The sequence below is a fragment of the Choloepus didactylus genome, chromosome 22 (assembly GCF_015220235.1).
Source record: "Choloepus didactylus isolate mChoDid1 chromosome 22, mChoDid1.pri, whole genome shotgun sequence".
Taxonomy (NCBI): domain Eukaryota; kingdom Metazoa; phylum Chordata; class Mammalia; order Pilosa; family Megalonychidae; genus Choloepus; species Choloepus didactylus.
In genome coordinates this window covers 21669706-21696993 of record NC_051328.1, presented here as the reverse complement: position 1 = coordinate 21696993, position 27288 = coordinate 21669706, and the positions used below count along the sequence as shown (strand labels likewise).

Genomic DNA, 27288 nt, shown 5'->3' with positions numbered 1-27288 from the left:
TTTTCCTTTTCCAACTGATCACAGTTATTGGAGAATTTCACCTGGGGTGATGAACAGGACTTTGGTTTCCAAACTCCATCTTCTGTCTAGTGAAATTCCAGACACTTTGCCATTTTATAAATTCCAATACTTTGTTCTCCACAGACCTCCAGATGTATAACTCTTTTATGGCTTTTCACTCCCATTGTCTTGTTTGAATCTTACAACCAGGTTGGTAGATGATATGTCCATTTGTTGGATCATGTAATTCCTGTTTTCAAATCTGTGGCAGAGCCAGGATCAGAATCCTATTCAGGAAGACACCCAACTAGGTGGTTGATTTTTTGCCACATCCCACTTCCTTATGATATAAAGTTAGCCTGTTTCCAGAGAGGAGAGCAAAACCCATCAGGCAGAATCCACACCTAAGTTTTTTCTTCTCTTCCCCTTTCCTATACCCTTTCCCTTCCCTCCTCTTCCTTTCACATCTTCATTTCTCTTCCCCATCCCACCCCCCCTTTTTAAATGAAGGAAATTAGCAACCATCATTTCTGATGTTAAAAGCCAGATGTCATTGTTGTCTGCGATAAAGATCTAGCTCAACAGAGGCTTAACAGGGTCTAGGAAAGAGGAGGGCAAAAACGGGATATTTATGAGGATTTGGGTGTCTAGTTTAAGGCCGGTCTTTTCATTGCGGGGCTTGATTAGGATTAGGCAAAGTTCACGACATAATAGTTTAAAGTCCATGAATAAGATATGAAGTAGCGGAAAGCTACCTTCTAGCATTGGTTCCTTGGGCAGGTTTCTTTCAGTTTCCTCATCTGTAAATAGGTAAGATTCAGTGAAATAATGTATGATAAGCTCTAGATAAGTGCGCTATCGTGCATTACACTAATTCCAAGCCTGGGCTTTCGCTATCTGTCCATCTGGCTGCTTTGGCCCCCTGACGAAGTAGCGGGAGCAGCCTGCGGGGCGAGCACCCCGGGCGGGCGCCACTGCGCCCCTCGACCGGCAGAGGACGCCAGCGCGCTCTCGGCACGGGCGGCTCGCGCACCCGCAGCCGCCCCCGGCGTCTCCCTGCGCATGGCTGTCCCGGCGGCCGCCTGACCGCCTTCCGACAGACACTGTGGCGGCCTCACCACCCTCCGGGAGCTAGTGAACATCGCAGGCCCTGCGGAGTGCGGCGGGCAGCGCGGATCCTGCGGAGCGGCCGGCGTGCGGCGGCGTGCGGCGGACGGCCCGGCAGGGTCCTCGCGGGTCCTCGGCGCGCCCGGGGGAGGGCCCTCTTTGTGGCTGCAGTTGGCAAGATGGCGCCGGTGGGGGTGGAGAAGAAGATGCTGTTGGGCCCCGACGGGCCCGCTGTGGCGGCGGCCGGCGACCTGACCACTGAGGAGGAGGAAGGCCAAAGCCTGTGGTGAGGCCGCGGCGCAGTGGGCCGAGACGGGGAGCTGGCGGAGAGGGCTGGAGGGGCTGGGACGGACCGTCGGACAGACTGAGAGGCCGTCGCGGGCCGGTCAAGTCCAGGGTCTCGGCTTCCGAGGCTGGCCCCGGGGCTGACCGCTGTTGCTGTTGTCGCCGTAGGTCCTCGATCCTGAGCGAAGTGTCCACACGCGCTAGGTCCAAGCTGCCGTCCGGCAAGAACATTCTGGTCTTCGGTGAGCGCCGGCGGACGGGGCGTTGCCCGGGAGAACTAGGGTGGGCGAGGTGGGCGCCCTTCTCGTGTCCCGCCCTCCGCGAGTCCCAGCCTTTCCCTCCCCTGGCGCCTGCACCTGCAGGCTGCCTCGGCCGGTAGGGCGCTGTATACCCGGGGCAGCGGGAGAGTGGCTAAGTCCTCCACGCCCGGGGTTGGGATGTTGCTCTTTTAGAGAGCCCAGTGATGGCTGGCGTGGGGCTGGCGCATTCGTTCAGTCACTTGGTCGCACCATCAGCCTTGCTTTATGTGTTTTCTCCTTCCTCAGTTTTCATAGCTTCGAAGTTTACTAAATTGAGGGCGTGGAGAGGAGAGTGAGCGGATGAGAAGGTTAGGTGGAAGAGCGGGAGAACAAATGACTTGGTGGGAGCTGTGGGGTGATGCCACAGGAGCAGTTCTTTGATCTTCATGAACAGCTTATAGTTGGAGGCTTTAGGGTTTGTGTAAAGGACAGCTGGCCTGGGAAACAGCACCAAGTACTGTCCTGTATTACTTCAGCCCTCACTGCTGAGTCATCTGAGTCAGGTCTACTAACCTCTCAGGCGTCAGTTTCTTTATACAGTGAGGGAGTTTGGGCTCATTGAACAAACCCAATTGTTGAGTAGGTCCTGTGGGCTGGGCACTGGGGTAGAACAGCCATCCCTCAGACACTACACAAGAATCTCACTGTCTAGTTGGAGATGGATGTCTTGGTGATTGCACTGCACCATACTGGGCATGGGCAGATTATCATGGGAGCATCATACTTTTCAGTGGAGTTGAAAGAAGGTAATTTTGGGGTCTGCTGTTTTGAAGGATGTGTCATCATTGCAGGGGCACAGAGGTGACAGGAGGGTGTGGGGTTTGGAAACTGCTAGAAGTTCCTTGTGGAAAGTGACTCATGAGGTAAGCTGAGAGCACAGTTTGTAAGGCTGAAGAGTTTGTGCTGTTTCCAGAAGGCCTCTGATTCTCAGAGTCCTTTTATTTCACCTCTTTGCACCCCTCTGCTCCCAGTCCTCATGGTAATCACTACGTTGGTGGTTTTTCCACCGTTTCTGAGGGGTGTTCCTTAAGTGATGACCACAGCGATAATGGGGAACCACTGAAGATCTTCAGGAAGTGGGGGATTGAGATCAATAGTTCTATGTTTTTGGAAGGATGACTGGTAGTAGAATGGCTGGTGCCTCAAAATGGGCAGGAACTGAAGTCATGCTGACAGGTGCTTTCTGTGGTCTAGATGGGATGTGGAGCACCTGAATAAGGTAGTGGCATCAGGGATGGAGAGGAGGCTGTGGGTCTGTGGAATGCCCTTCAGTTCTCATGTTCTGTAATTTTCTGTTATATTCTTGGTGTTTAGAGGGCTTTTGTGTGTGTGTGTGTGTGTGTGTGTGTCTTGTTTTGGTAGGAGATAGTGTTAGCTGGGTAGAGGGAGATAAGGAAATATTTGATAATTACTGAGATCATAAGAGTTTTGCTTAGATTTCTTATTTTCATCAGTTCTCAGCCTTTAGAATCCTTACGTAGGAGACATATTAAAATAAAAAATGAACCATGATCTCTGTCCTTCACAATCATGAGATAGGATCAGACATTTTTTAGTTGAGTTCCTGAACTTTGAGGTTAATTTATATTTTGAAGATTTATTGCTTTTCTTGTGGTAAAAATTTACTTTGTGAGAAACTAGCCCCACCTTTTACTTTCACTTTTCCAAATACATGTTTTATAAATTGTAGGTAGGGCCTGTGGACCTGACTTATTCCTTCTCTTATGAAGTAAGGATAACTGCAGTAGAATATCATTTTGGATCTCTGAATTTGGGACCTTCACCCCCACACCCTTACAGCAAAGCCTGCCCTGTTTGTGAATGAAGGTGAGACCTGGACAGCAGGCTTTGCGTGAAATTCTTAGTTGTTCCTTATCATCCAAACGTCAAGACTCGACATCCTTGCTCGTAATGAACAGTACATCTCTGTTTTCCCGCAAATATCATGTGTAGGTGAAGATGGTTCTGGGAAAACAACCCTCATGACTAAGCTACAAGGAGCTGAGCACGGCAAAAAAGGAAGAGGCCTAGAGTATCTCTACCTCAGCGTCCACGACGAGGACCGAGATGGTGAGTGGAGGATTATCTGTGGCAAAGGACTCCCTGGCTGTGGCTCTTGCAACATGTCCAGGTGTTCTCAACTATCTGCTTAGTTCTAAGAGAATTAGTCACAAAGGAGTGGGTGAAGTGTAGGTCTCTTGTAGGACCTTACCCATACTCCTTTATAGAAGATGTTAGCAAAAATGGGGAATAGAACTGTTAGCCACTGCTCTGGGTAGCCTTCACTTAAAAGTTTCAGTTTACATATAAAAGTAGCAGAAAAGATATTTTTTAAAGCTGCTTGGCAGCCTGATCTGGGCACTGTTGTTTCTCTGCCTGGTTCTAGTGGAGAGTGAATTGGTGTGGCTCAGAGTGTAACAACTTATAGATTTTCACAGGAGAGTTTTCTGAGTCTCTTTGTGACAGTTTGAAAGTGCCAATTTCTAGGAAATAGGTACATGGGGGAAATAATGTTCTCATCTCTAAATAAAATGTGGATAGTAATAGTTTCTATCTACAGAATAATTAGGATGATTAAAAGTACCTGGTCAAAAAAAAGTACATGGCAAGCACTAATAAGTGTTAATATTCTGTCTTACATTGTGAATTGGATTGGCATAATAGTTTTTGATTACCAGTACTCAATGATGCTTCTTTTCCAGTCTTTAAGGTTTTATATTAGTTCTCTTGAATGACTCTAGAATAAATAATTACTGGTGCTTAGGTCCTTTAGGTCCTTTTATTGTAGGAAAGTTATCAGTGTAGCCTAAAGTTGAAATATCCTTATTAAATTACTTTATTTTTGCATTTACTCATTTAAATGATAAGGATCAATGATGTAAGGGTGATTATATAAATTATATAATTCCTTATTGCTAAAATGGAGAGGCTGGACCAGAGTTCTTTCCAACACTGTAGCTCTGCAGTTGTCAGGATTAGTTTAGTAGAGGCGTGGGTAAGGGCTTATTCTTGAAGCTTGGAAACATGCAGTGTATTAGGGCTAACTTAGTGGTTATCATCCCTGGGATTTTTTTCCTGCACCCCTTCTTCCAGTTTCCTTTGCCATGCTGAGCCTACCCTGGAGGGACATGGGAGGAAGGCAGGTGGTAGTCCTGGTGCCAGCGGCTCTCCTTGGGTAAGAAGGACAGACATTCAGGTGCCCATCTAGGCCCAGTAGAATCTATGCAGGGAGGGCTGGGATTCAGGTGCTACTGAGCCAGGCCAGTAGGGCCTCACAGCGTCTGAGTTTTTTGTTTCCTGTCTTTGTTGGGCAGCATGGTTTTTGTAGAAAGAACTTGGGCTTTTGAGCCAGGCAGGACTAGTTGAGAATCCCAGTCCTTCACTCACTAGCTGTGTGGCCTTGGGTAACTGATTTAACCACTTTGCATTTCAGTTTTCTTACTAGTGGAATGGGAGTAATGGTGCCTGTTTTGCAGGTTGCAGAATGACAGATGGTACGGAAGCTCTCAAACCCTTTTGTCTTGTTCCTTTTGAAAGTACAAAACATAGTGTGGATGTTCTGTGAGTCTCTGTAGCCTCTTCTGTTTCAAGAGGGCATGAGTATATTTCATGTTAACCCTATTTCCTTGCTTTTGAGTTGGAAGTATGGGTTAATTTCTATTTCAGATTCCTTTTAAGGTTACTTTAAAAGCTTCTTTGGGTTTCTTTTTAAGGCTGCTCACTTCTCAGCTCCTCTTTGATGGAAGGGTTGGCCTTATTTTGGTTAATTATACATCTTTCTGTCCTAGTCTTTCTTATTGTGTAGTGTGACTGGGTTATAAGTATAGACTTCAGCAGGCAATCACCCAGTGTAGAGAAAGTAGTCTCTGGGTTGTCCCTGGTTTGTGGTAGGACATGACATGTCCAGAGACTTCTCCCTCCAGGGTTGGGGACATCCATTTAATGCCACATGTGGTATATGTGATTTCCAAGCACATAGGTGAGTTATGTGTAGTGGGCAATGGGAGAGAGACTGAAAAAAGGAACCTCGCCTGGCAAGAGGTAGGCATTAAAACCCATGGACTTTGGGTACAGACTAATATTTTTGAAAGCATTCATGAAACCAAACCAAAACTACTGTGTAAAGTGCATTAGAGTTTGAAAGTTTAGCTAGATATAGATACCCTATTATAATGTTTTAATGAAGTAGTGAGTACAGAATTTTTGCAGCATGTTAATGAATTGATTATATCAAAAAAGGTAGCTAATAGGAGATAGGTTTTTTTTTTTCTTAATGTAGGAGCAGATGTCATTTTTTTAAAATTATTTTTTAGATTAAGTTTTATTGAGATATATTCATGTAAGATACAGTCATCCATGGTGTGTGATCATCTGTTCACAGTACCATCATATAGTTGTGCATTCATTTCCCCAGTCTGTTGTTGAACATTTTCCTTACACCAGAAAGAATAAAAATAAGAATAAATATAAAAGTGAAAAAGAACACCCAAATCATCCCCCCCATCTCTCCCTATTTTTCATTTAATTTTTGTCCCCATTTTTCTACTCATCCATCGTACACTGGATAAACGGAATGTGATCCACAAGGTTTTCACAATCACACTGTCACCCTTGTAAGCTACATAGTTATCCAGTCATCTTCAAGAGTCAAGGCTACTGGGTTGGAGTTTGATAGTTTCAGGTATTCTAGCTATTCTAATACACTAAAACCTAAAAAGGGATATTGGTATAGTGCATAAGAATGTCCACCAGAGTGACCTCTCAACTCCATTTGAAATCTCTCAGCCACTGAAACTTTATTGTTTCACTTCTCTTCCCCCTTTTGGTCAAGAAGATGTTCTCAGTCCCACAATGCCAGGTCCAGATTCATCCCTGGGAGTCATATTCTGTGTTGCCAGGAAGATTTATACCCCTGGGAGTCAGGTCCCAGGAAGATTGGTTTTTAAAGTATATGTTTGAATTTATTGTGAAAAAAGTAAATGAAATGGTATTTTTGATGGTAGATGTTCTCCCTCAAGACTCTTTTGTCAAAAATTGTTCCCCAAAAAGATGTCTAAAAATTTTAAATATGTTATCAGTTTGGAGAATTGTATTGTACTGTTTGATCATTCAGGTATGGTGTTGGTACTACATGCTTCCTTAAATGTCAGCACATCAGTGTTGTATATATATGTTTTAACTTTCGATTGTGGAAAACAAAGCATATACAAAGTAGAGGGACTAGGATTATGAACCCCCATGTACCCATCACCCACCTTCAGCAATTACTAGTTTTTTGTTAATTTTGTTTAGCTATACTCTCACTCTGTCCTCTTTTTGTTCCACGCTGGATTATTTTGAAAAAAAAATTGCAGACATTATATCATTTCATTTGTAAATTCCTCAATATGTATGTCTAAAAGAAGGATTTTTAAAGAAATAACCACAATATTATCACACCAGAAATGACTATAACTCTGAAATATCAAGTGTCTAAGTAATTCATATCACAACTTATGTAAGTAGCAGTTTTATCTGGGCTTTTAAAGTGAAAGGTCCAGTCTCTTTGGGACCTTCTGTATTATGTGAATGAATTGCTCACTGTGATTGACACAAGAAGAGCTTGTTTAACCCCAGGCTTTTCTGTACAGCTAACTGACTCATAGATTGCTGATATCTTAGGAGATTGGATTATTTAGACTGTACCACCTTTGACCAGTGAACATTTGCAGCTTTTTTGGCCCTTGTTGAAAACTAAATGACCTTCGCTTTTTAGACATTTCTGGAATTTTCTTTGGAAGTACACACTTCATATATTATAGTAGGTTTTAAATTTTGAAGTCTGAACAGTTCAGAGGCTCTGTCCAAGATAAAGGGTTGTCATCGTTTGAACAGCTGGGCCTGTTTGTGGTTAGAATTTCTGACTGTTGTGTGTGGAATTCTATGGCTGTCACTTTCAAGTTCTTCCTCATGTAGCTTTTCTCAAAACGGTGTGGATGGTCATTGTCAGGTAGTAACTTAGCTTTATTTACCTCTTTTCTTAGATCACACGCGCTGCAATGTGTGGATTCTGGATGGAGACTTGTACCACAAAGGCCTGTTGAAGTTTGCAGTTTCTGCTGAGTCCTTGCCGGAGACCTTGGTCATTTTTGTTGCAGACATGTCTAGGCCTTGGATTGTGATGGAGTCACTACAGAAATGGGCTAGTGTTTTACGTGAGCACATTGATAAAATGAAAATTCCACCAGAAGCAATGAGGGAGCTAGAACAGAAGTGTAAGTAAAACAGTTTTCCTAATTGGAAAATTCCCTGTTCTCTTTGGATGACTAAACCTCCAAATAGTTTTGACTACCTTCCTTTCCATGGTGTCAAAAGGATGCAAAGCTTCACTTGCAGTGTTTATGTTTTGTTTGCATCATTTATTTCAGAGTTGCTCTTACAGGTTTGTTAGAGTGTTCAAAGCAGCCTTTATCTCAAGTGTCACAGAGAAGAAAATAAATGAATCAACATTCCTTATTACTTTCATTGGTTCTCTTTGAAAATAGGTTTCCCCCCTTACTCCCCCAAATGTGATCAGTTCCATGGGCCTTTTTGCTTTTCTCTTACCCTATTTCTGCTAAGTCAGCATCAGTTAGCATCAGTGGTTGTCAGCATTCACTGTGGTCTCTGCAGCTTGAGTCCATTGCCTTGGGGTTCCCTCTGGTGATTAAGGCCCTATGGACCCAGACCCTCTTGATGGCAGGTTTAAAGGAAGCTTAAAAGAGACAGAATTTCAGCTTCTACCTTAGTTCATTTGGAATCCATTTAATATGATTTTGTTGTTTTCGTGCCTCCGCCCCCCCCCCTTTTTTTTAACAGTTTTATTCACACACCATACAGTCCATCCAAAAATGTACAGTCAGTGGCTCTTGGTATAATCTCAGAGTTGAGTTGTTCATTCATTACCACAATCAATTTGAGAACATTTTCATTTCTCCAAAAAGAAAAATCCCATACCCTTTATATTCCCCTACTAATTGACACTTAGTATTGGTCTGGTACCTTTGTTACAATTGATGAAAGAATATTACAGTACTACTGTTAACTATAGTTCACAGTTTGTGTTTGTGGTATTTTTCCCCGTATATATCCTATTGTTGACACCTTGTAATAGTGACGTAATTTGTTCTAGTTCATGGAAGAACATTCTTATATTTGTACCATTAACCACAGTCATCATGTACAAGAGGGTTCACTCTGTTATACAGTCCCATACTTTATCCTCTAGCTTTTCTTCCAGTGACATACATGGCCCTAAACTTCTCCTCACTTAACATGATTTTAGTTAGAAATAAGAAAGTCATTTTTTTTTGTTTTGTTTTAAAATTAAAGATTGTATTAAGGCTAAGGACAACCAAGTTTTTTGAGAACAAAGAACTTTCAAATGAAAGGAAGTTGGGTTCCTCCACCCCTCCCTTAATGTAGTTCAGAAGCTTGTTTTCCTTTCCCTTGCTTCTGTGCAGTTACATCAGCTTCTGTCCACTTGCCAGAGAAGTGGGAGGGGCAGGGGCTGGAGCTGTGGCAGCGGTGGCAGCAGCAGCCGCAGCTGTCTTGGCTAAGGCAGGCTTGGCTTAGCCTGGCTTATTTCCGCAGGATGACATCATTCCCTTTAGTGAATTCATGAGGGCTTCTGTGGCACAGCACACGGGATCTTCATACTTAATGGCAGAAGGGTTCAGAAATTTCAGTGTACTTTTCAAATAGAATTTCCTGCTATGTGTCTTCCTGCCCCACACTTCATTTTGCTCCTGTCCCACATTAGCTTAGCCAGGGAATTTTACATCATATTCTTGGGTTTCTTGTGAGCATGTATGTTTCCCAGGTCTCCCGCCTGTGTGCTGCAGTGATTGCTATGCAGCTCAGCTCGCCTGTCTTCTAGCACTGACCTTTCTAGATAATGCCCCTTTTCCCCTTGAAATAGAGACCTTAAATAATAGTCCTGAGACTGAAGAGCTGTTTTCCATCCACATCATATACAGCATTACACCCTGATAAGTGGGTTAAATCACTGGAGACTAGTTCTCTGAACCTGTTTTCTTAAGAGTGATAACCTTGTAAAGATTTGTTATAGCAGAAAAAAAGTGAGAGGTTGAGCCATGGATACTGTTTTTAACTTTTCTTTCCCAGAATGGAAAGTGTCTGTTCTGTATGTGGTGCTTGTTCTAGGCTCTGGGGATATAGTGGTGAATACAGTAGATAAGATGCCTTCTCCTGGGTAGCTTATGTTCCCATGAGACACTGAATTTCTTTTGTGATCTTAGTCACTGATGTCTGTGTCACTTAGGATTAGATTCTTCTGCATGTGACATGAAACCCTAGATAACAGTGGCTTATTTCTCTCTCATAAATGAGGTTTAGAGGTAGACAGTTAAGAACTGGAAAGCAGCCCTAGGAAGACAGCTCAAGATTCCTGGCTCCTTTCTGCTTATGTTCTGCTTACTGCTTTGTCATCTCCAAGGGTGTGGTTCTCTTTCTTCTGACAACTAGAGTGCTAGCCTTCACATCTGTGTTCCAGGCAGCAGGATGGAGAAAGGTGAAAGAAGGGTGGAAGGGTACGTGTCTACTGTCTTTTAAGGAGGCTGGGAAATGTAGTTTTTATTCTGTATGGCCATGTGTTCTGCTAAATGTCAGTGTTCATTTATAAGGAGGAAGAGGAGAGAGGACACTGGAGGGCATCTAGTAATTGCTGGAACCATGTCTGTCTCATGACTGGTTGACCTTCTGAGGGCCTCTCTGTTTTCACCACCCCTGCTCTGAGGCGTTTGGAATGGTAGTCACGCTTTTGTGTTGCATGTTGAAAGAGTGGAGTGCCTTTGTAGTGCTGGTTTCAAGTTTTTGATAAACCAGCTGGCTATCCTCTTGCTCAGAGGACTCCTGCTTTCCAGGTTAATTGCGCTCTAGGTATTGTGTTGAGTGAGCAAAAGGCTACCACCCTACCTAGTTTCCAATCCAGAATCAGTCTGCAGTCTGCTGATTTTGGAAAGCTATTCCATGACCACCCACTTCAGGATTAGGCTTTCCAGTGATCCTGGGTCTGCGACATCTGTTGGGCTGCATGATCCTTTGGAGTGAGAGGGAGGGCATAGCAACCCCCAGAGCTTCCAGAAGGGGGTGCTTCTGTGTAGGTTAGTCTTATCTTTAGAGCTTTATGTCTGGGGCTTCCCTTGCTAAAGAAAAGGAAGGAGATTATGTGACATCCATGGGGTTTTTTTGGGATCATGGAACCAGTGGCACAATCGCTGATCATGGGGTGGAAAGATGAGAAAGAGGCAGCAACAGCTGAGTACTCTATGATCTCCTTCCCAAGCTCACTCCCAGCTGATGCCAAAAGGAAGCCCAGGTGGGCTAATGGGCTCTGCTATGAAATCCTGGTCATCCCACCATCTAGAGAGAAATTGTTGATAGGGGAAATGAACATTTTACTTTCTGGGTTACACAGTCCTCAAACTATTTTCTAATCCTCCCTTTTTTCACTTATGTCTAGGTTATGAACATTTGCTCTGCCTTTTAACCTTGTTTCCAAAATGCTGAGTTACTAAAAACATTTGAGTTTCCTACAGTTGTTGAACAGTCATAATTAAGTCATTCCTTTAGAGTGTGAATAGTCTAATCTAAGGCTTCCTGACTATTTTCACATCATGGCTCACGTAGAATCAGCTGAGTTGGTGGAGCACACTGGAAAATGAAGGTTCATGGAAGAGACTGCTTCACCTTCCCTAGCCCTACCTTGCTTCCTGCAGTGACTTGACTCACATGTAATTCATTCCAGGTTCTGCCATGTTCACTATCTGGGAAGCCCTGGTCAGAGGCCTCATTTGGTCTAGGCAGTTATAGATCTTAACCCAATTATGCCATTGTATTTTTCACTGATTTGAGTTTATGTGTTTTTCAGGAGAAAATATGTGAACCTTTAATTCCTTCAAGACCCTTCAACAACCATGTCAGGTTCCTCAGAAAACACTTCTCTGTTTTAGTTCAAAATGGAGTTAAGATCACTTGAGTAGATTGGTTATATGGGCAATGGAAATTATACAAATGAGCTAAATTAAAGAGAAGTTATAGAGATGAAATAAGTATTGTACCTGTACTTTAGGTCTTAGTCAGTTGGTTTTCAGTTTGTTTTGTATTGTGTGAAAGACAGTGAGTTCTCAGATAATTACAGTAGCTTGCATAATGATAATCTAAGATATTTTAAAATTAAGACTCATTGTTTGAAACTTTTTATGTGAGTACATGTACTTTTCTCTAGGTCCTCTTTATCCCTTTATTTGTATTTACTAAGTGATCATGTTGTTGGTGAGAGTAAAAGGCTTTTTAGTCCTTCAGTCCTCTTCGGTGTAGTTGTCCATTTGCTCCTCTGGCTCAGAGTAGCTTTAATTCCTTGTTCTCTAGGCCTGACACAAGATCCTCAAAGCACCCGCATGAAGGTACAAATCCATGGGCTTAACCAAGGTCCTGGACCATTCTCAGCAGCTTGAAGCCTCTTCTGTGGGGTTGACCCATGGCCAGAGTATTGAGTGTGTCTGCTCAAGTGGGTATTGTCCCACTGACCTTTTCTTGTGGTAGGCAGGATCAGGTCGGTGTACACTGCACATGTGACTCAGGAACCCCTACAGATAGGACTGAGTCCATGCAAGTGAGGATGGTGAGGAAAGCGTATGGTATTGGGCAAGTGCAGCCTTTCTTAGTGCTGACACACCTCAACTGTATATAAACCACATGTTCTTGTAGAACTCGACTTGTTTCACTAAGTATTTCCTGAGGACTCTGAGGAGATTTATAATTTATAGATATTTCTAATGAGCACCTGTGTTCAAGTTACACAGTTCAATTGTTCTTATGTTTTGAAAATCTAAGATATATAAGAAAAGTGGTGTTTTTTCATGGTAGAAGCTGTTGAAGCCTTAGGTGTTTAAGAGTTGGATACAGTCGAAGATGTCCAGGGAAATATCTTTGCCACCCTGAAGTTATATAGCATAGACTTGAATATGGTAGAAATAGCATCTTGCATCACTGTCTCCAAATCCCTAATACTGCAGTAGGATGAAATTGGGTAGTTTGTCACTCTTAAGGTTTTGTGCTTTTTACTACCTTTTTCAGTTGTCTTAAGCTAGCATTTATATTTTTATTTGCATATATTTCCCTCCCTTTTTTCCCCTGTAGTTGTGAAAGACTTCCAAGACTATGTCGAGCCTGAAGAAGGTTGTCAAGGTTCCCCACAAAGAAGAGGGCCTCTGACCACAGGCCTGGAGGAAGAAAATGTTTCCCTGCCTCTTGGTGACAACATGCTGACTCATAACCTGGGGATCCCAGTGTTGGTGGTGTGCACAAAGGTGCGTCCTGGGGAACTGTCAGTTTGCCTGGGTTTGGCCAGTGAACAAACATCATCTGAAAGTTTGAGAAGCTTTGATTAGGTTTCTTCCCAAGGGAGAATTGGGCTTACCGGGGATTCATTTAAGTTGTGTTGACTATGTCAAAATGGAAGATGGAAACATGACATTACTCCGTTTGCTTTTGGCCTGGGATAATGTCTTTTTATGAAGTACCTTTATTGAGTGATTCAAACTCAGAACTAAAAGCAGTTTTCTTAAGGTTGTGTAAACCAGTTTGTCTGGTCCGCACTGATGGTGAAAATAATAATGTGGGAGAACAGAATTCTTTTGGACTTTGATCCCTACGGATACAAGTCATATTGTGTTAGATTTGTGTTCAGAAAGGAACATTACAAACCCTGGGAAAAGAAGGAAGGGAGCCCTAGGTTTGAGTTTCTTCTACCCTATAGAATGATAGGTAGGCATAGAAATTAAATTTAGTCATAGGGAAACAAAGTTGTGTCTCCTACATAAAATAAGCAAGTAGCTTTAGCCCTCCCATCCTCGACCGGTGCGGACGTGGGGCAGCATGGCTGCCCCAGCCCCGGTCACGCGGCAGGTCAGCAGCCATGCAGCCCCAGCCCCAGCCCCGACCGGCCCTGAGCGTGGGCAGCTCCCGGCTGCAGCAGTGGCCAAGCTGCCTGTGCTGGATGCCTCCAGGAAGTGGGTGCCATTTGGCGCGCTGTTCCTGGAGCACCGAGCCGTGGTGGTCTTCGTGCGGCATTTCCTGTGTTACATCTGCAGAGAATACGTACAAGATTTGGCCAAAATCCCCAAGAGTGTTTTACAGGAAGCAGATGTCACCCTTATAGTGATTGGACACTTGTCCTACCATCATATTGAGCCTTTCTGCAAACTGAATGGGTATTCTCATGAAATCTACGTTGATCCTGAGAGAGAAATTTATAAAAGATTGGAAATGAAAAGAGGTGAAGGAATTGCCTTCTCAGGACAGAGCCCCCATGTAAAGTCACATATACTCTCAGGAAGCATTCAGATCCTGTGGTGGGCAGTGACTGGCTCTCTTTTTGATTTTCAAGGAGACCCAGCTCAGCAGGGTGGCACCCTCATCTTAGGTCCGGGTAGTAAAGTCCATTTCATACAGTGCAATAGGAATAGATTGGATCAGAAACCCATCAACTCCATCCTACAGCTTGTCGGAGTTCTGCATGTGAACTTTGCAAGCAGACCTTCAGTTATCCACGTGTGACTCAGCACAGAATTTCTGCCTTTCATTTGGATCCTGGGGAATAGGACCTTAAATATTTGGGATATGGTATCCTTGTCTCACTTGCTGACCCTTCCAGTCTTCTAGGATTATAAAAACATACAGAGATAATGTGACAGTTGAATTGCATGTTGAGAGGCCATGTTCCTGTTTGCTAAAGCTGCGGGAATGGAAGATACCAGAAATGGATTGGCTTTTTCAATGGGGGTTTATCAGTTGACAAATTTACAGTTTTGAGGCCATGAAAATGTCCCAATTAAGGCATCAGTAGGACAAGATGTTTTCAGAAGAAAGGCTGCTGGCCTCTGGGGTTCCTCTGCTGCATGGGAAGACGCAGACTATAAAGCTATATAAAGCTATAAAATTAACATTGGTTTATATTATGATATATCCATTCAATGAAAAATATTTTTTTGCCATTAAAATCATAAATTTCTATAAAGACTATTAAGGGCAAGGGAAAGCAATTAAAGACCATTTTATACAGTGAAAAAGCAGTATATCAAATTGTAAAAAAAACATAATCACATTTTATACATATATGTGTATATTTTTTATGCTTAGGGAAAAAAACAGGAAATAAACATACCGGAATATTGCCAGTAAGGTGTCTCTACATGGTAGGCTTATGGGGTTTTTATTTTCTTCTCCATACATTTCCTTTTTTTCCAGCTGTTCTATAATGAGCATAACTACTTTTTTAGGCCAGGAAAAGATTGTTAAAATTATATGAAGAACATATTCCTATATAACAAGCTTCACAAAGTTGCAAATTAAATAGGCCACAGTCCACGTTTTCATCCTGATTGCTTTAGAAGGAGAAAATGTGGAAAATGGAAGCCTTTCAAATAGCCCGTGTTCAAAGCATCTATCTTGTCACCACCCACCCACTACCGATTTAACTAGAATTTTTTTTGGGGGGAGATAAAAGGGAAAAAATATTTGCTTTAGGTATTTAAGATATGTATTTAAAATATGATCAGTATGCTTTTTGAAAGGAAATTTAAAAATTTGTTTCAACTAGAAAAACTTTTTAACTTGAATGTACACTGTAGTTTGGTTGTACATTGCTAAACGGCTGCTATGTCACCTCCAAATTGCTTTTATTTAGAGGATTGTCATCATTTATTTTTCTAGAATCTTAATATGTTTTAATGTTGGATGTGTCCCAGCAGTTGTGATGAAAAGTACCGCAAAATGAAAATATTGGTAATTAACACGTATGGCACTGCTTTGAACTTATACTTTTATATATAGTCTGTGCAGTCATACAGAAAATATATATGTGATGTCTCCAAATATTTGAATTTGTTTTCATGTATATGTACATGGACAGTTATGCTTTTAATTGATAAAAGTGTAATTTCTCATTAAAAAAAAAAAAAAGTAGCTTTAAAAACACTTGGATTTCAAAAGCACTTTATCCCCATTCAGAGCCACCATTTTGCCCAGCCAAAGGGTTTGCCATTTGCCTCACAGTCTATGAGAATGGCACCCTGTGGAGCTGTGCAGTGCACAGCAATTGACAGTGGGCCTGTTTCTCAATGTTACCCTGTTCAGCTTTCAGAACAATTATGAGTTGACCAGATCTGTTACATCCCCACTTTACACACAAGGAAGCTGAGGCCCAGGACAAAAGAGAAAAATATATTTCCAGTTGCTTTTACTCTTCTCTGTTTACTTTAATTAGTACTTGGACCCTTAGCTATGGTTTTGTTCTTTGGAGTTATGATACTTGATTTCGAAGAAGGCTCTATTTCCGCCCTCAGCAAGGAGAAAGGCAAGAAGATAACTCCCTTCCTGTTCTTTCTGTCTTCCATGCAGTGTGATGCAGTGAGTGTCCTGGAGAAGGAGCACGATTACAGAGATGAGCACTTTGACTTCATCCAGTCACATCTTCGGAGGTTCTGCCTCCAGTGTATCCTTGGGGTACTGTGTCGGGACCTGGGGGTACAGGTTCACCTCTCTGTGTGCTAACCCAGACTTTCCTCCAAATGGGGTGTTTTCAAAGAGATAAAGCACCTCCTGAATTCAGGCTAGTCTTCTGTTGGGGAGAAATTGTATTTATCTTTTTACTAGTTTTGTATTTTACTGTTTTGTAATTTGAGGCTTGTTGGCTTAAGCCTATCTTGATCGCTTTTTCCATTAGATGTTGTACATTTGATAGGCTTTCATATTAAGAAGAAAGCTAGTATATGATAATTTTATTACCAAGCTACTTTTACCATGCTGTCTTGGAAATTTTTTTAAACTTTGCTTTTCTGCAGAAATGATTAATTACTCAGTGGGATAGTGTTTTAGATACTACTAGTGTTTCCCATATATTTATGTTTTGAGCTGTCCGTGAGAGAGATGCTGTGTTGCCTCAGTAGCCATCTGAGTCTTGTTTCTTTTTCAGCCATAGTCCCACACCCTGGGTGGTGATAGGAGCTGCTTTCCTATTACTTCCTTTGGGTCTTTTAGCTTCTCTAATCCAAAGGAGGTGGAACATACCAGTTGAAGGTGCTGATACATGTAGGTACCCATCCCACATAAAGGTGTGCTTAATGAACTCAGTCACAAATGAGCATCTGTCTGGGGAGGAATCTGTGTACCTTGGATATGCTGAAGGTGGTCCCTGAGCTGGGCTCAGAGCTAGTAACTTGACTGGGGGGCGAGGGATAACCCGAGGAATCAAAAGACCGTTTACATGTTAAAAAATAAACTGCATGACCCTCTAGCATTAGCATGCTTTATGCTTTTGACTTGGTTCATGTGCTACTGTTACCGTTTTTTTGAAAATTTCATTGCTTGCTGCTCTTCATGTATTGATTGGAAAGTGATCAACCTGTGAGCAGTGCTTTGAGGATTGTGTGTGTTTGTGTTTGATTTTGTTTCTTCCTACAGTGAATCAGTTTTCCTTAAGCAGATTGATTAGATGGAGCTGCCTTGATTAACACATCAGTGAAGGAAGAGAAAAACCTTGACTTGTTGTATAAATACATTGTTCATAAAACATATGGTTTCCACTTTACCACACCTGCCTTAGTTGTGGAAAAGGATGCAGTTTTCATGTGAGTTCTTTAGAGGTGATGCTTTTAAACTCTTTATATCGTGTTTACTTTTTACATTTTACCCTTTCAAGTAAGGTGTGTTCTGTCTGTCTCATGCAGCCAGCCAGCTCCCTCCTGTCCTGGGCAAAGTGCTTGGGCCAGACTTCGTAGGTGACAGATACACCCAGCTTCCCCTCTCTGCTACTTTCCAGATTACTTGGCATTCTGCCTCCAGACTGAGGGAGGTGGGTGGAGTAAGGTCAGGGGTACTTTATGCCTTTCTTCATTGAATGATTTTGGGAGCCACTGTGGCTGGTTATCCTGGGAAGATACTTAGATGCCTGTTTGGCTGAGTTTATGTTTTCATCTTTCTCTCTGATATGCCCACTGGAGAGTAATAAGTATTGCTGGCTGCATAAACAAATGATGAAGCTGTGGGCTCTGAGAGGACTAGTGTTAGTAGAGCAATGCCTAGGTACTTCGTATCTTTCGTTCTTAGATATCCTCTTGACTTGAAAAATTACGTTTGTTCATTTGTTCTGCTAACAGTTCCTCACCACCTCAGTCGCCTAGAGTCTGTGTTGAGGACACAGGAATGAATGAGATGTGGTCCCTGAACACGGCAAAGTAGGGGACACACACACATCATTAAACTCTGATAGCTGAGGAGGGGAAGAAGGGTCCTAATGGGGTAGTGGAAGAAGTGCAGGAAAGGGAGTGATGCTGGAAGGGTAGGCGACATTTGCTAGGCAGACCAGAGGGGGGTGTCAGTGGGGAGGTAGTCTGAGAAGGCTGAAGGACGTGTGAAAGCCTAGAGCTCTCAGAATAAGTTGCCTCCTGAATGTTCAGGGAGAGCCTTACTCAGGCTGCTCATAGAGCAGGCATGCACCAAAGACCCAAGCTCAGTGAGTGGTGTGTTTTGGGTTCACCCAGTACCTGAATCACATGTCATCCTGAGGAACAGGAGGATTAGGGAGACTGTTGGGTTTGGGGCTGGTCTGGAGTGAAGCATCCCACAGCTTCTGAAGGTTACAGAGTCATGACAGCATCTCATCATGGCCTGTCTTTTTGAAACTTTGACCTTGTTGGTAGTTGCCTGTCTGGGAGCTGGTGAAGTCAGCAAGACCATTTGGGTGGTTGGGGTACCCTGCTAAACATCCTCTTTAGATGTGTGACCCTTTGGTTATAGAATTATGGAGGAAGAGTTGGATGAAGAATAAGAAGCCTGAGAGAACAGTCAGTTGCCATCTTTTACAGCTTCTTGAGGTCAAAATTGTGTCATGTGGGCCATTTTGCAGTTACTACCTTTAGGAGATGCAGGTGGGAACCACAGGCTATGGCTTAACTTAATGGAACCTAGGTGCTCTCCTACCCTGGGTTGTTGAGCTGGACAGTATTCATGTAGGAGCCTCAGAGATGCCTTGTCCCCTCTGGTTTGGAGCCTAGGATAGACGTAGGTCCTGGTGTCTCCTTGGCTCCAGGGATTGTCTTCTCATACCAGCAAAATTAATGAAGCAATCCACAAGATGACTGTTGTCAGAAAGAAGAGTTCTCAGAGAAATAGCCCAGAGGTGGGGTGCCTTCATGCTAGCCCATTTTGTGCTCTGTCCTCTCTGCATTCTCCTCCCTGTTGGAACAGGACTCCATTCAATCCTTGCTCTTCTGGATGGAGTTGTGGGAGAGCTCCAAATGCTTCTTGTGGGCCAGCATGTGTGGTCAGTAAGACTGACTCAGCTCATTAGGTGTTGGGCACAGTGAGCTCATTATGGGGCAGGAGCTGCAGTGTTGGTCTGAGCTGCAGTGGATTTTGACTTCTCCACCAAAAGCTGCAAACTGCTCAGCCACTACAGACTCTTATCAAGAAGTCCTCTCTAACCTGAAATGTGCTCTGAGTGGGCTGTAAGGTAAGCCCAGGAAAAGCTAGTCAGTCCCTGTCTCTTTGCCTTTAGACCTGCAGGCTGGGACAATGAAAAGAAAATAGCAATTTTACATGAAAATTTCACAACAGTGAAGCCAGAAGATGCATATGAAGACTTCATTGTGAAGCCCCCTGTGAGAAAGGTACCCAAATCAATCATATGAGTTGTAGGTGGTTTTCACTGGAAAAGAAACCTATGAAGAAACATATCTGATATGTTATATTATTCTAAAAAATATATTCTGAGATACTATGATTCAATAGATATCCATAAGAAAACATTTTATTTTGGGCAAAGATAGAAACAAGCAATTCACTGACGAAGAATACAGACAGAAAATAAGCAGTTTCACTAAAAGTAAGCGCAAAATAAGATGATGTAAAATTTTGCCTACCAGATTGACAGAGTTTTTGGTGATGGTGGTGTTTGTTATAATGATATGCTGTTGGATATTAGGTCAGGTCATTCTTTTGAAACTTTGTAGGGAAGGTAAACTAGTACAACCTTTCTTTAGAACAATAGCAATATGTGTCAAACTTTCAAAATGTGTAGTAATTCCTTAACTGAGAATCAATCCCATAAAAATCTGATATTCAGGCAAATATTTATGCACAAAGATAATTATCAAAACATTATTATTCAGAATAAGCAACAATGTTCATGACTAAAAACTGAAATTGGTTATGTGATTCTTTGTGCATGTATAGGATCAAATATTATGAAGCCATTAAATATTACATTTATAAAACTTTAATGACATGGAAAAATCATTGTTATAATGTTTGGTGAAAAACAGTATATAAAAATGTGTTAATGGTGTGCTCTCAATTGCAAAGAGTATGCTTATGCAATATTCATAGAAAGATTTGTCCTGGGATGTATCAACTTTTTTTTTTTTTTTTTTTTTGCAAAAAGTAACCGAAGGATCTTTTTAAAAAGCCTTTAAGTGAGGTTTGGTGTCATGTAAACAACTTGGTGTGGTGATGAGTGACAGAGAACCCATGTGGAGTGAGGTTGGAGTTTCCCGTTAAGTCTTGACAGTGTTGCTACTGGTTTCGGGTTACTATTACTGGATTCCCTGGCTCCTGTGATCTCCTGCAGGCACTGATTTGGGAGGAGTTTGGAGCCTGGGTAGCCTACCAGACTTAAAAATGTCAGCACACACCAATACTGGTTTTGGGGGACAGTCTGTGCCAGACTAGAACATGGCTCTGTGGTCTCACCAGGGACCCCCAGACTCATGTTGAAGCCCAAGCCCAAGATTCTCATTTCAGCATGAATTTTGACAGTAGTTGGGAGTATTCTTGGGCTACAACCACAAACGAGTGTGTTGCTTCACAGCTGGTCCATGACAAAGAGTTGGCAGCGGAGGATGAGCAGGTGTTCCTAATGAAGCAACAGGTAAGAAGAGCACTGAGGCCAGAACAGAGGCCTTCTCATGCCTGAAATGCCAGTTTCCTAGGGTGAGGTCGAGGGTTCCCATGTGTGGGCAATCACAAAGAGCTTGCAGTGTTAAAGTGCTTGGGGCCAGGTTTCTTCCTTGTTGTCTACCTTTCCTAGGATTGGTGCAGAGTAGGAAAGATCCCCTTCCTGCCTTGCACATTCTCCTATAGACTTAGTATCTTTTTAAGCACCATTGCCCCCTGGAAATGTTGTAGGTCTTCTGGCAGAATAGTTACTGTGTCAACAGTTTACCAGGTGACCTGACCTTGCTTCCTTTATTTCACCCAGTCCCTCACAAACCTGTGTGTGAAGGCAGGTGAGGTGTTATGCCCATTTTATAGATGAAGAGAGTGATTCCCCAAGCTGACAGTTAGAATGCAATCTGTCTGGTAGAGTGAAACTTTGTTTGACCCATACCATCATTAGACATCTCATGGGTCTGCCTGATGGTGCAGGCAGGTCTGCAGCGGTTGTTGATGGTTCTTTTGCCAACTGTTCCTCCCTTCTGTGCCCTGTTTGCTTCCCTAAACTCAAAAGTAGTTTTTCTGAAGTATTTTTTTCACTAGATACCATACTGCTCAATTTTAATTTTTTGCATTTATAGTGTAAAACATGTGATTTGCCTCTTGTTAATGGTGCCCTCTAGTGGAATATGTGGGAGTAATTTTTTCTCCAGACCTTCAGTGCACTGTGCAGGCCTTGGTTAATGGCCAGTGTATCCCTCTCTTTGCAGTCACTCCTTGCCAAGCAGCCAGCCACACCTACGAGAGCCTCTGTGAGTACATACACTACACTGAGGGTCAAGGCCTAGTGTGGTGGGTGTCTTTAAAGTTTATGCCATTATTTGTGAGAGCTTCTATTTGTGTGGGCTTTTGTATTTTCAAAGGGCATTTTGTTTCCCTAAAAGCCAAAGACCAGAGCACGGTAGGAACTCAGGAAATGTCTAGTGAAGGAATACAACTCTGGAGGTTAGGGTGAGAAGGCTTTGTTTTCTTGAATCTCTTCTCTCAGGACAAACTGAGGTCTAGAAAGGGACTGAGCAGGAACAGACTCCCAGTTCTCTACCTTTCTTCTTAGATTGTGAAAAATACCCTGCAGAAGCATATTTTTATTTTCAGATACATTTTCATATGGATTTTCTGTTATTTTTTGCCTGTGTATGACCTGGGCTGGTTTTGGACTTAGGAATCCCCTGCGAGAGGACCCTCTGGCTCTCCGAGAACCCAGGGCCGGGGAGGGCCTGCTAGTGTGCCCAGTGCCTCCCCAGGCACATCGGTCAAGAAGCCTGATCCAAACATCAAAAGTATGTATCCTGCTATGGTGGAGAGTTATTTAGTCCTGGTCCCCAGGCCACCCAGCCAAGTTTGGCAGGTAGAGCCCCAGGGTGGTTGGGCTGTTTTCTTCTCCACAAAGGGCTGCTTTCCACATCCCCTCTCCTAGAGGAGAGGATGCTCCTGGTTGGTTGAGTCCAGGGCCTGTTCCCTTTGTGGCCCTTGTCCTTGGTTTGGTGTAAGATCTCAGGCTGTGCAGATTCCTGCAAAGAGGAACACAAAATAGAAAGTCAGTCTAAAATGTTTATTTCAAAGCCTTAGTTTTATTTCTCAGTATGTTTGTATTGTTACTATTTTATGGATTGTGGGATTATTTTCCCCTTTCACTTCTCTTGTCAAACTCAATTTCTTAATAGTTAAGGTAGCCTTTGCCCCAGTGACTTACTGATACCCAAAGATATTGGCTGCTATAAAACCCTCAAAATAAAATTTAATTCTTGCATGTTAGATGGGATGGGCATCTTATATTCAGGTTGAGAGCTTTTCACAGCAGTTTTTCACAGCAGTGTTGGAGTGTTAAGGTTTATAAAACTTTGAAAAACACTGCCTCTTGCATGGGGAAATGTAATATGGAGTACAGGTGGGAAGTGAAAACCTGTTTTCACTTATTACTCATGCTGATGCATAATTAGCCTCAAAGGTGGGGTATATAAGAGTTATAGTAAATGAATATGCTCACTATCCTGAGGGGATGATATTTACAAATAGATAATTCCAAGCTGAAAACCAGTTTCTGTGGTTAATTGTCATCCAGGTTGTGTGATGCTTTTTTTTCCCCTTAATTTTTCCTTAGATAATGCAGCAAGTGAAGGAGTGTTGGCCAGCTTCTTCAACAGTCTGTTGAGTAAAAAGACAGGCTCTCCTGGAAGTCCTGGTGCTGGTGGGGTGCAGAACACAACCAAGAAGTCAGGTACAAAAGGACCCTCGGAGACCTATGACCCTTGTGGTTGAGTAGTGTTGGAAGGATGGGGAAACGGACAGGAGTGTCTGCCTTCCCCTGACATGCAGACCTTGGTGTTCTGAACAGTCAAGTGGGGAACCAGATCTCCCATTTTATACTGGGCCATGTGCTGTGCTTTGCAGTAAGATTACATCACTGCCATGCAGATTTCCTTGGTACATTTAAAGAGGAATTTACAGACATTCAGGTTTTCAGAAACTGGCTTATTGGGTTACTTGTGGTCTACCCAGTACCCTACATGTGGGTAGAGCTCTATCTAGTGGCAGTCATGGACTAGCATATGTGACTGACATTTTATTGTTTAATTTTCTGTGATGTTTTATAAGCATTTCTGTTCATTATATTGCTCACAGTCTCACCATGAGCTGGGGCCTCTGTACCCTCACTGTCTCACTCCAAGGTCGTCGTTTCCTCCTCCATGAAGTTCCTCCCATATCACACCTTGGCCATCCACCTGTCCTTCCTTGTGGGCAAGTCTGTGTCTTGGAGGTCTGATGAACAAAAGAACCAAGTTCCTTGGGAAATTACACATTTGCCCAGGAAGCTTGAGGACATTTTAAAAGGATCTTTGCTTTTAATTTCCCACTGGTTATAAACTATGTTAATCTAGTATGTCCCCTAATTAGTGTTTCTCGGGCAAAGAAGGCCCTCAGATCATCACTCCATCCTCAGGTCAGCTTGGGCCTTGAGGGGCTCCCAAGCTCTTGGAGACTCAGAGTCTGGGCTTATATTTTCTCTTGGGAAATAGGGGTCATTTCCACGCTCCTCTTAGTGTCTGACAAAAACAAAAAAATATGAATGCTTTGTGAAAGATAGATCTGTCTGGCTTTAGTGTTATATTCTTACTGAAACATGGTGTTTCTGGCTAGCTGTATGAATCAGTCTACATTGTTGTAGTTAGAAACAGAACCTAATAACCTGTGCTGTCTGGGAAAGGAGAGTAGTATGCTGCATGCCAAAAATTTAGATACCACCTCTCGGAAGTTGGTGGTGAGAGTGACAGTGGTTAGGTTTGGGTGGTGAGAGTGTTTTCAAAAAAGTCCTTGTATTTGGCACAAAGTCATCTCTTGCCACAGACCTGTGACATTTGTAATTAGAAAGGATGAATTAGGGTCCATCTCTGAGAAAGGGCTTCTCTCCTTTTTATTGATGTTATAATCAACAGAAGTGATTATAGAAGTCTATGGTTTTAAATGTTCTTTTTTTTTAATTCTTTGTTCTCCCATCACTGCCTCTTTGTTTTGATTTGTATTTTATTTATTTTTTTTAGGACAAAAGACTGTGTTGACAAATGTTCAGGAAGAACTGGATAGAATGACTCGAAAACCAGACTCCATGGTAACAAACTCTTCAACAGAAAATGAAGCCTGATCCTCCTAAAAAAGTGTTTATGTAAAATGACCAAATAACTATGTATATTGATCTGCTAAGACCAGGATTTTTCTGATATGGCACATGCTATCAGTTTTTTGGGGCAGGGGAGATGAACTTAAAAAAAACAAAAACAAAAACTTAACTGGCTTGTCCAAGTGTGAAATGCACATTTAGGAAGATTACATGTCAAACCCCTTTGCTAAGGATAACCCTTGGACTCTCGGACATGTGGCTTCGTGGGAAGTAAGTACAGTCAGACTTCTTGTGGAGGGGAAGATAGATTGAGAGAAAAAGGGCCCAGCTTCTAACAGGACAAAGCAAGTAAGATGAGGAAATCATGATCAGATGGTGGTTAGTCTGACCAGTTGTGTGTTAGCAAGTTCAGTTGTTCTTGGGAAGCAGATTAAGTAGCAGAAAGTTCAGAAAAGAGAAAAGACTCAAAAGAAGAATGAGAGAAGTGATGGTGGGGAAGTCAGACGTTGAGGGAGGTGGAGGAAGAAGGAGATGAGCAGTGTTAGTAAGTACTGTGTGTTCAGTAGGAGTCAAATAAGCATTAAGACTTAAATTTAGAAGCGTTTCCAAACTAAACACTAAGCCAAATGGAAATTAGACTTGTTCTGAATGCATCTTTAACTTGGGAAAGATGTGGTAAGTATGGGGTGCCTGGGGCAGGTGGAGCTGACACGGGTTAAGATGGCAGGTTGCCCAGGCCCCATGTGCTTGGCCCAGTCCATGTCCTTGTAGGAGGCACTGGGCCCCACACATGTACATCGTGTGGCAGTCACTGTGGGGTGTGTTTAAAGTCAGCAGTTAAAAAGTTAGTTTACTTTGAGTTGTGTTTTCTAAATAGTTCCTGCTTTGTTTTAAGTTAAATTTTTTTTTTTTTTTTTTTTTTAATTTACTACCAAACACTGGCTTACTAATAGAGAATGGGTATCCCATCCTTATGTTTTATTGTAATGCAATGAGCTACAGAAAGTTTGAGGGAGGTTTTATTGTAATTGCACTCTGGTAATTGGCTTGCACCAGTCCCTGCCTTACAGTCCGTGGAAACCTCCATGATTTTCACTGATGCAAAGGGTCTTGTCCTAGCTCCCTGGTCTGATCAGTGCTGTCAGATGGAAAAATAAGTGTGAATGTTTTGTACTGAAAGTGGAAATGATGCATTTCTCTTGTTTTGGGTTTTTCATAAAATGTTTTTGTTTTTTTTTTTATGGAAATGAGTGTCACGTGTCTCCCCATTTAGTACAAGTTTATGCATATTGTCATGTCACACCACCATTCTGGAAATGACTTCTGTGGATTTGAAATGGCACTTTTAATTTTATATATGACACAGAGCATTTGAAAGCAAACACTACCATAAATTTTTAATGTCTGAAACATTTGTTGTCAAACCAAGGGGGAAAAACCACAGTTCACATGTGTAGAGTTTACTTTTTTTATAAGAATGTTTGTTGTGTTGTGTCTGAGCAGAACTTCCCTAATGTCTTTATTTTTACATACCAGATTTGATTTGACCACTAGTATAGTACTGGGTGTAACTTAATTTCCTATGTTATGTAACAAGACTCTAATTCTGTCTTGAATTGCTTTTTTGTAAAGGTCTGAACACTGTTAAGGAGAAAGCTGAGTTATTTACATTTCTTTCTGACAAACATAAAAACATTTCTGGTGCCAGTTTTATTCTTGAAAATATGCTGTTTTTTCCCCTTGTTAATTCAGTTAAAAAAAAAAATCTGGCTTCCAGTTACAAGGTTGTCTAGGTAATGACAGTAAACTGACTGTGGAATGATGGGTGTGGTGTAGTGACCAATTGATGCCGAACAGCTTGTGGCCACAGTAAAGATGGATCACTTACTCCCTCTGTGGCAGCTGGGGGTGGGAGTGAGGCAAAATGAGTGACTCAGAAGCAAGAGTTCTTGGAAAGGCACTTGTCTAAGATGGATACAGTGTGATTTTAAGTTATAATGCAGAGTTTCATTTTTATTTTTTTGTCATTTGAACTGATAAGCACTTTTTGTGTCAATATAAAATGTGCTAAAACTGATGGAATGCTAAGACACCTGTCTTGTGAAGGAAAGTTTCTGGGAGATCATTTTTAGTTTCTCATGACAAGCAGATGCTCCTAGTATCAGAAGACACTGACGCATAGTGTCATGTGCTCAGTGGTTGCCAAAGTCTACCAACTTTGGGGAGCTGCAGGGTTCTTTTTGGGGGGTGGGGAGAGGGGAGATATTTTTTATTATTTTGGGGTTTTCAAGCATTGGAACCAAAGGCCAAACAATATACAGCCTTTACTTTTTTAAAGTAAAATTAATTTTATTTGCAGAATACACTTATATGGTAGACTGTTGAAAGACAATTTTATGACTATTTATATGCATTATAGTGGTTACATCTGCTGTTTGTCTTTAAAATGGAGAAAAGTCAAAGAAATAATCCCAACCTTGAAGATGTGGCTGAGATAAAAAGGCCATGAATTGGCCTTTCCTAAAAATGCAATGAGTATGCTGCTAGATTTTTTATTTTATTTGCACTTTTTTTTTTGATTGGCATTTTAAAATCAGTATTTAAACTGAAAACATTGTCATGTTTTGTTAATTTAACAAAGTTGAAAGTGACTGCTCTGTACATCATTACCTTAACAATGTTGATGCTGTAAGTGAAAGTTCACTGTTGTCTATATACTAAGTTTATGGTGTTTTAACTTAAAATTAGGACTGCAGATTATCACCCACCAGTCTTAGTCCAGGGGTGTGGCTCCATCCAGGTGCAGTATGCAGTCATGTGGAACCTTGCTTTCTAGTGCTGGAAAAAAAAGATGTCTCTAATTACTGGCTTCAATAAACATGAATCCAGATGGCTTACAATTTTTGGTGACTTTCTTTATGATTAGTCATGCCATTGCTGATAAAT

The 27288-nt window shown here is 42.1% G+C and overlaps 2 protein-coding genes across 4 annotated transcripts; both read left to right on the top strand.

Moving 5' to 3' along the window:
- The first annotated feature begins 1163 nt into the window (after positions 1-1163).
- Positions 1164-27242, top strand: DYNC1LI2 (dynein cytoplasmic 1 light intermediate chain 2). Of its 3 annotated transcripts, XM_037815597.1 has the most exons (13): positions 1171-1393; positions 1561-1634; positions 3645-3761; positions 7715-7945; positions 12873-13042; positions 16134-16227; positions 17227-17362; positions 19291-19402; positions 20602-20661; positions 21437-21478; positions 21889-22006; positions 22828-22944; positions 24266-27242. In XM_037815597.1, the coding sequence occupies exons 1-13, from the start codon at positions 1287-1289 to the stop codon at positions 24364-24366; spliced, it is 1479 nt and encodes a 492-aa protein (XP_037671525.1). In that variant the 5' UTR covers positions 1171-1286; the 3' UTR covers positions 24367-27242. The 3 variants fall into 3 exon arrangements, with proteins under 3 accessions (XP_037671526.1, XP_037671525.1, XP_037671527.1); XM_037815598.1 differs by lacking the exon at positions 21437-21478 and having other exon boundaries at positions 1164-1393; XM_037815599.1 differs by lacking the exons at positions 1171-1393; positions 1561-1634 and adding an exon at positions 3381-3518.
- On the top strand, positions 13061-14576 carry LOC119518455 (peroxiredoxin-like 2C). The gene has a single exon (XM_037815601.1). The coding sequence runs from the start codon at positions 13611-13613 to the stop codon at positions 14289-14291; it is 681 nt and encodes a 226-aa protein (XP_037671529.1). The 5' UTR covers positions 13061-13610; the 3' UTR covers positions 14292-14576.
- Positions 27243-27288: the final 46 nt, after the last annotated feature.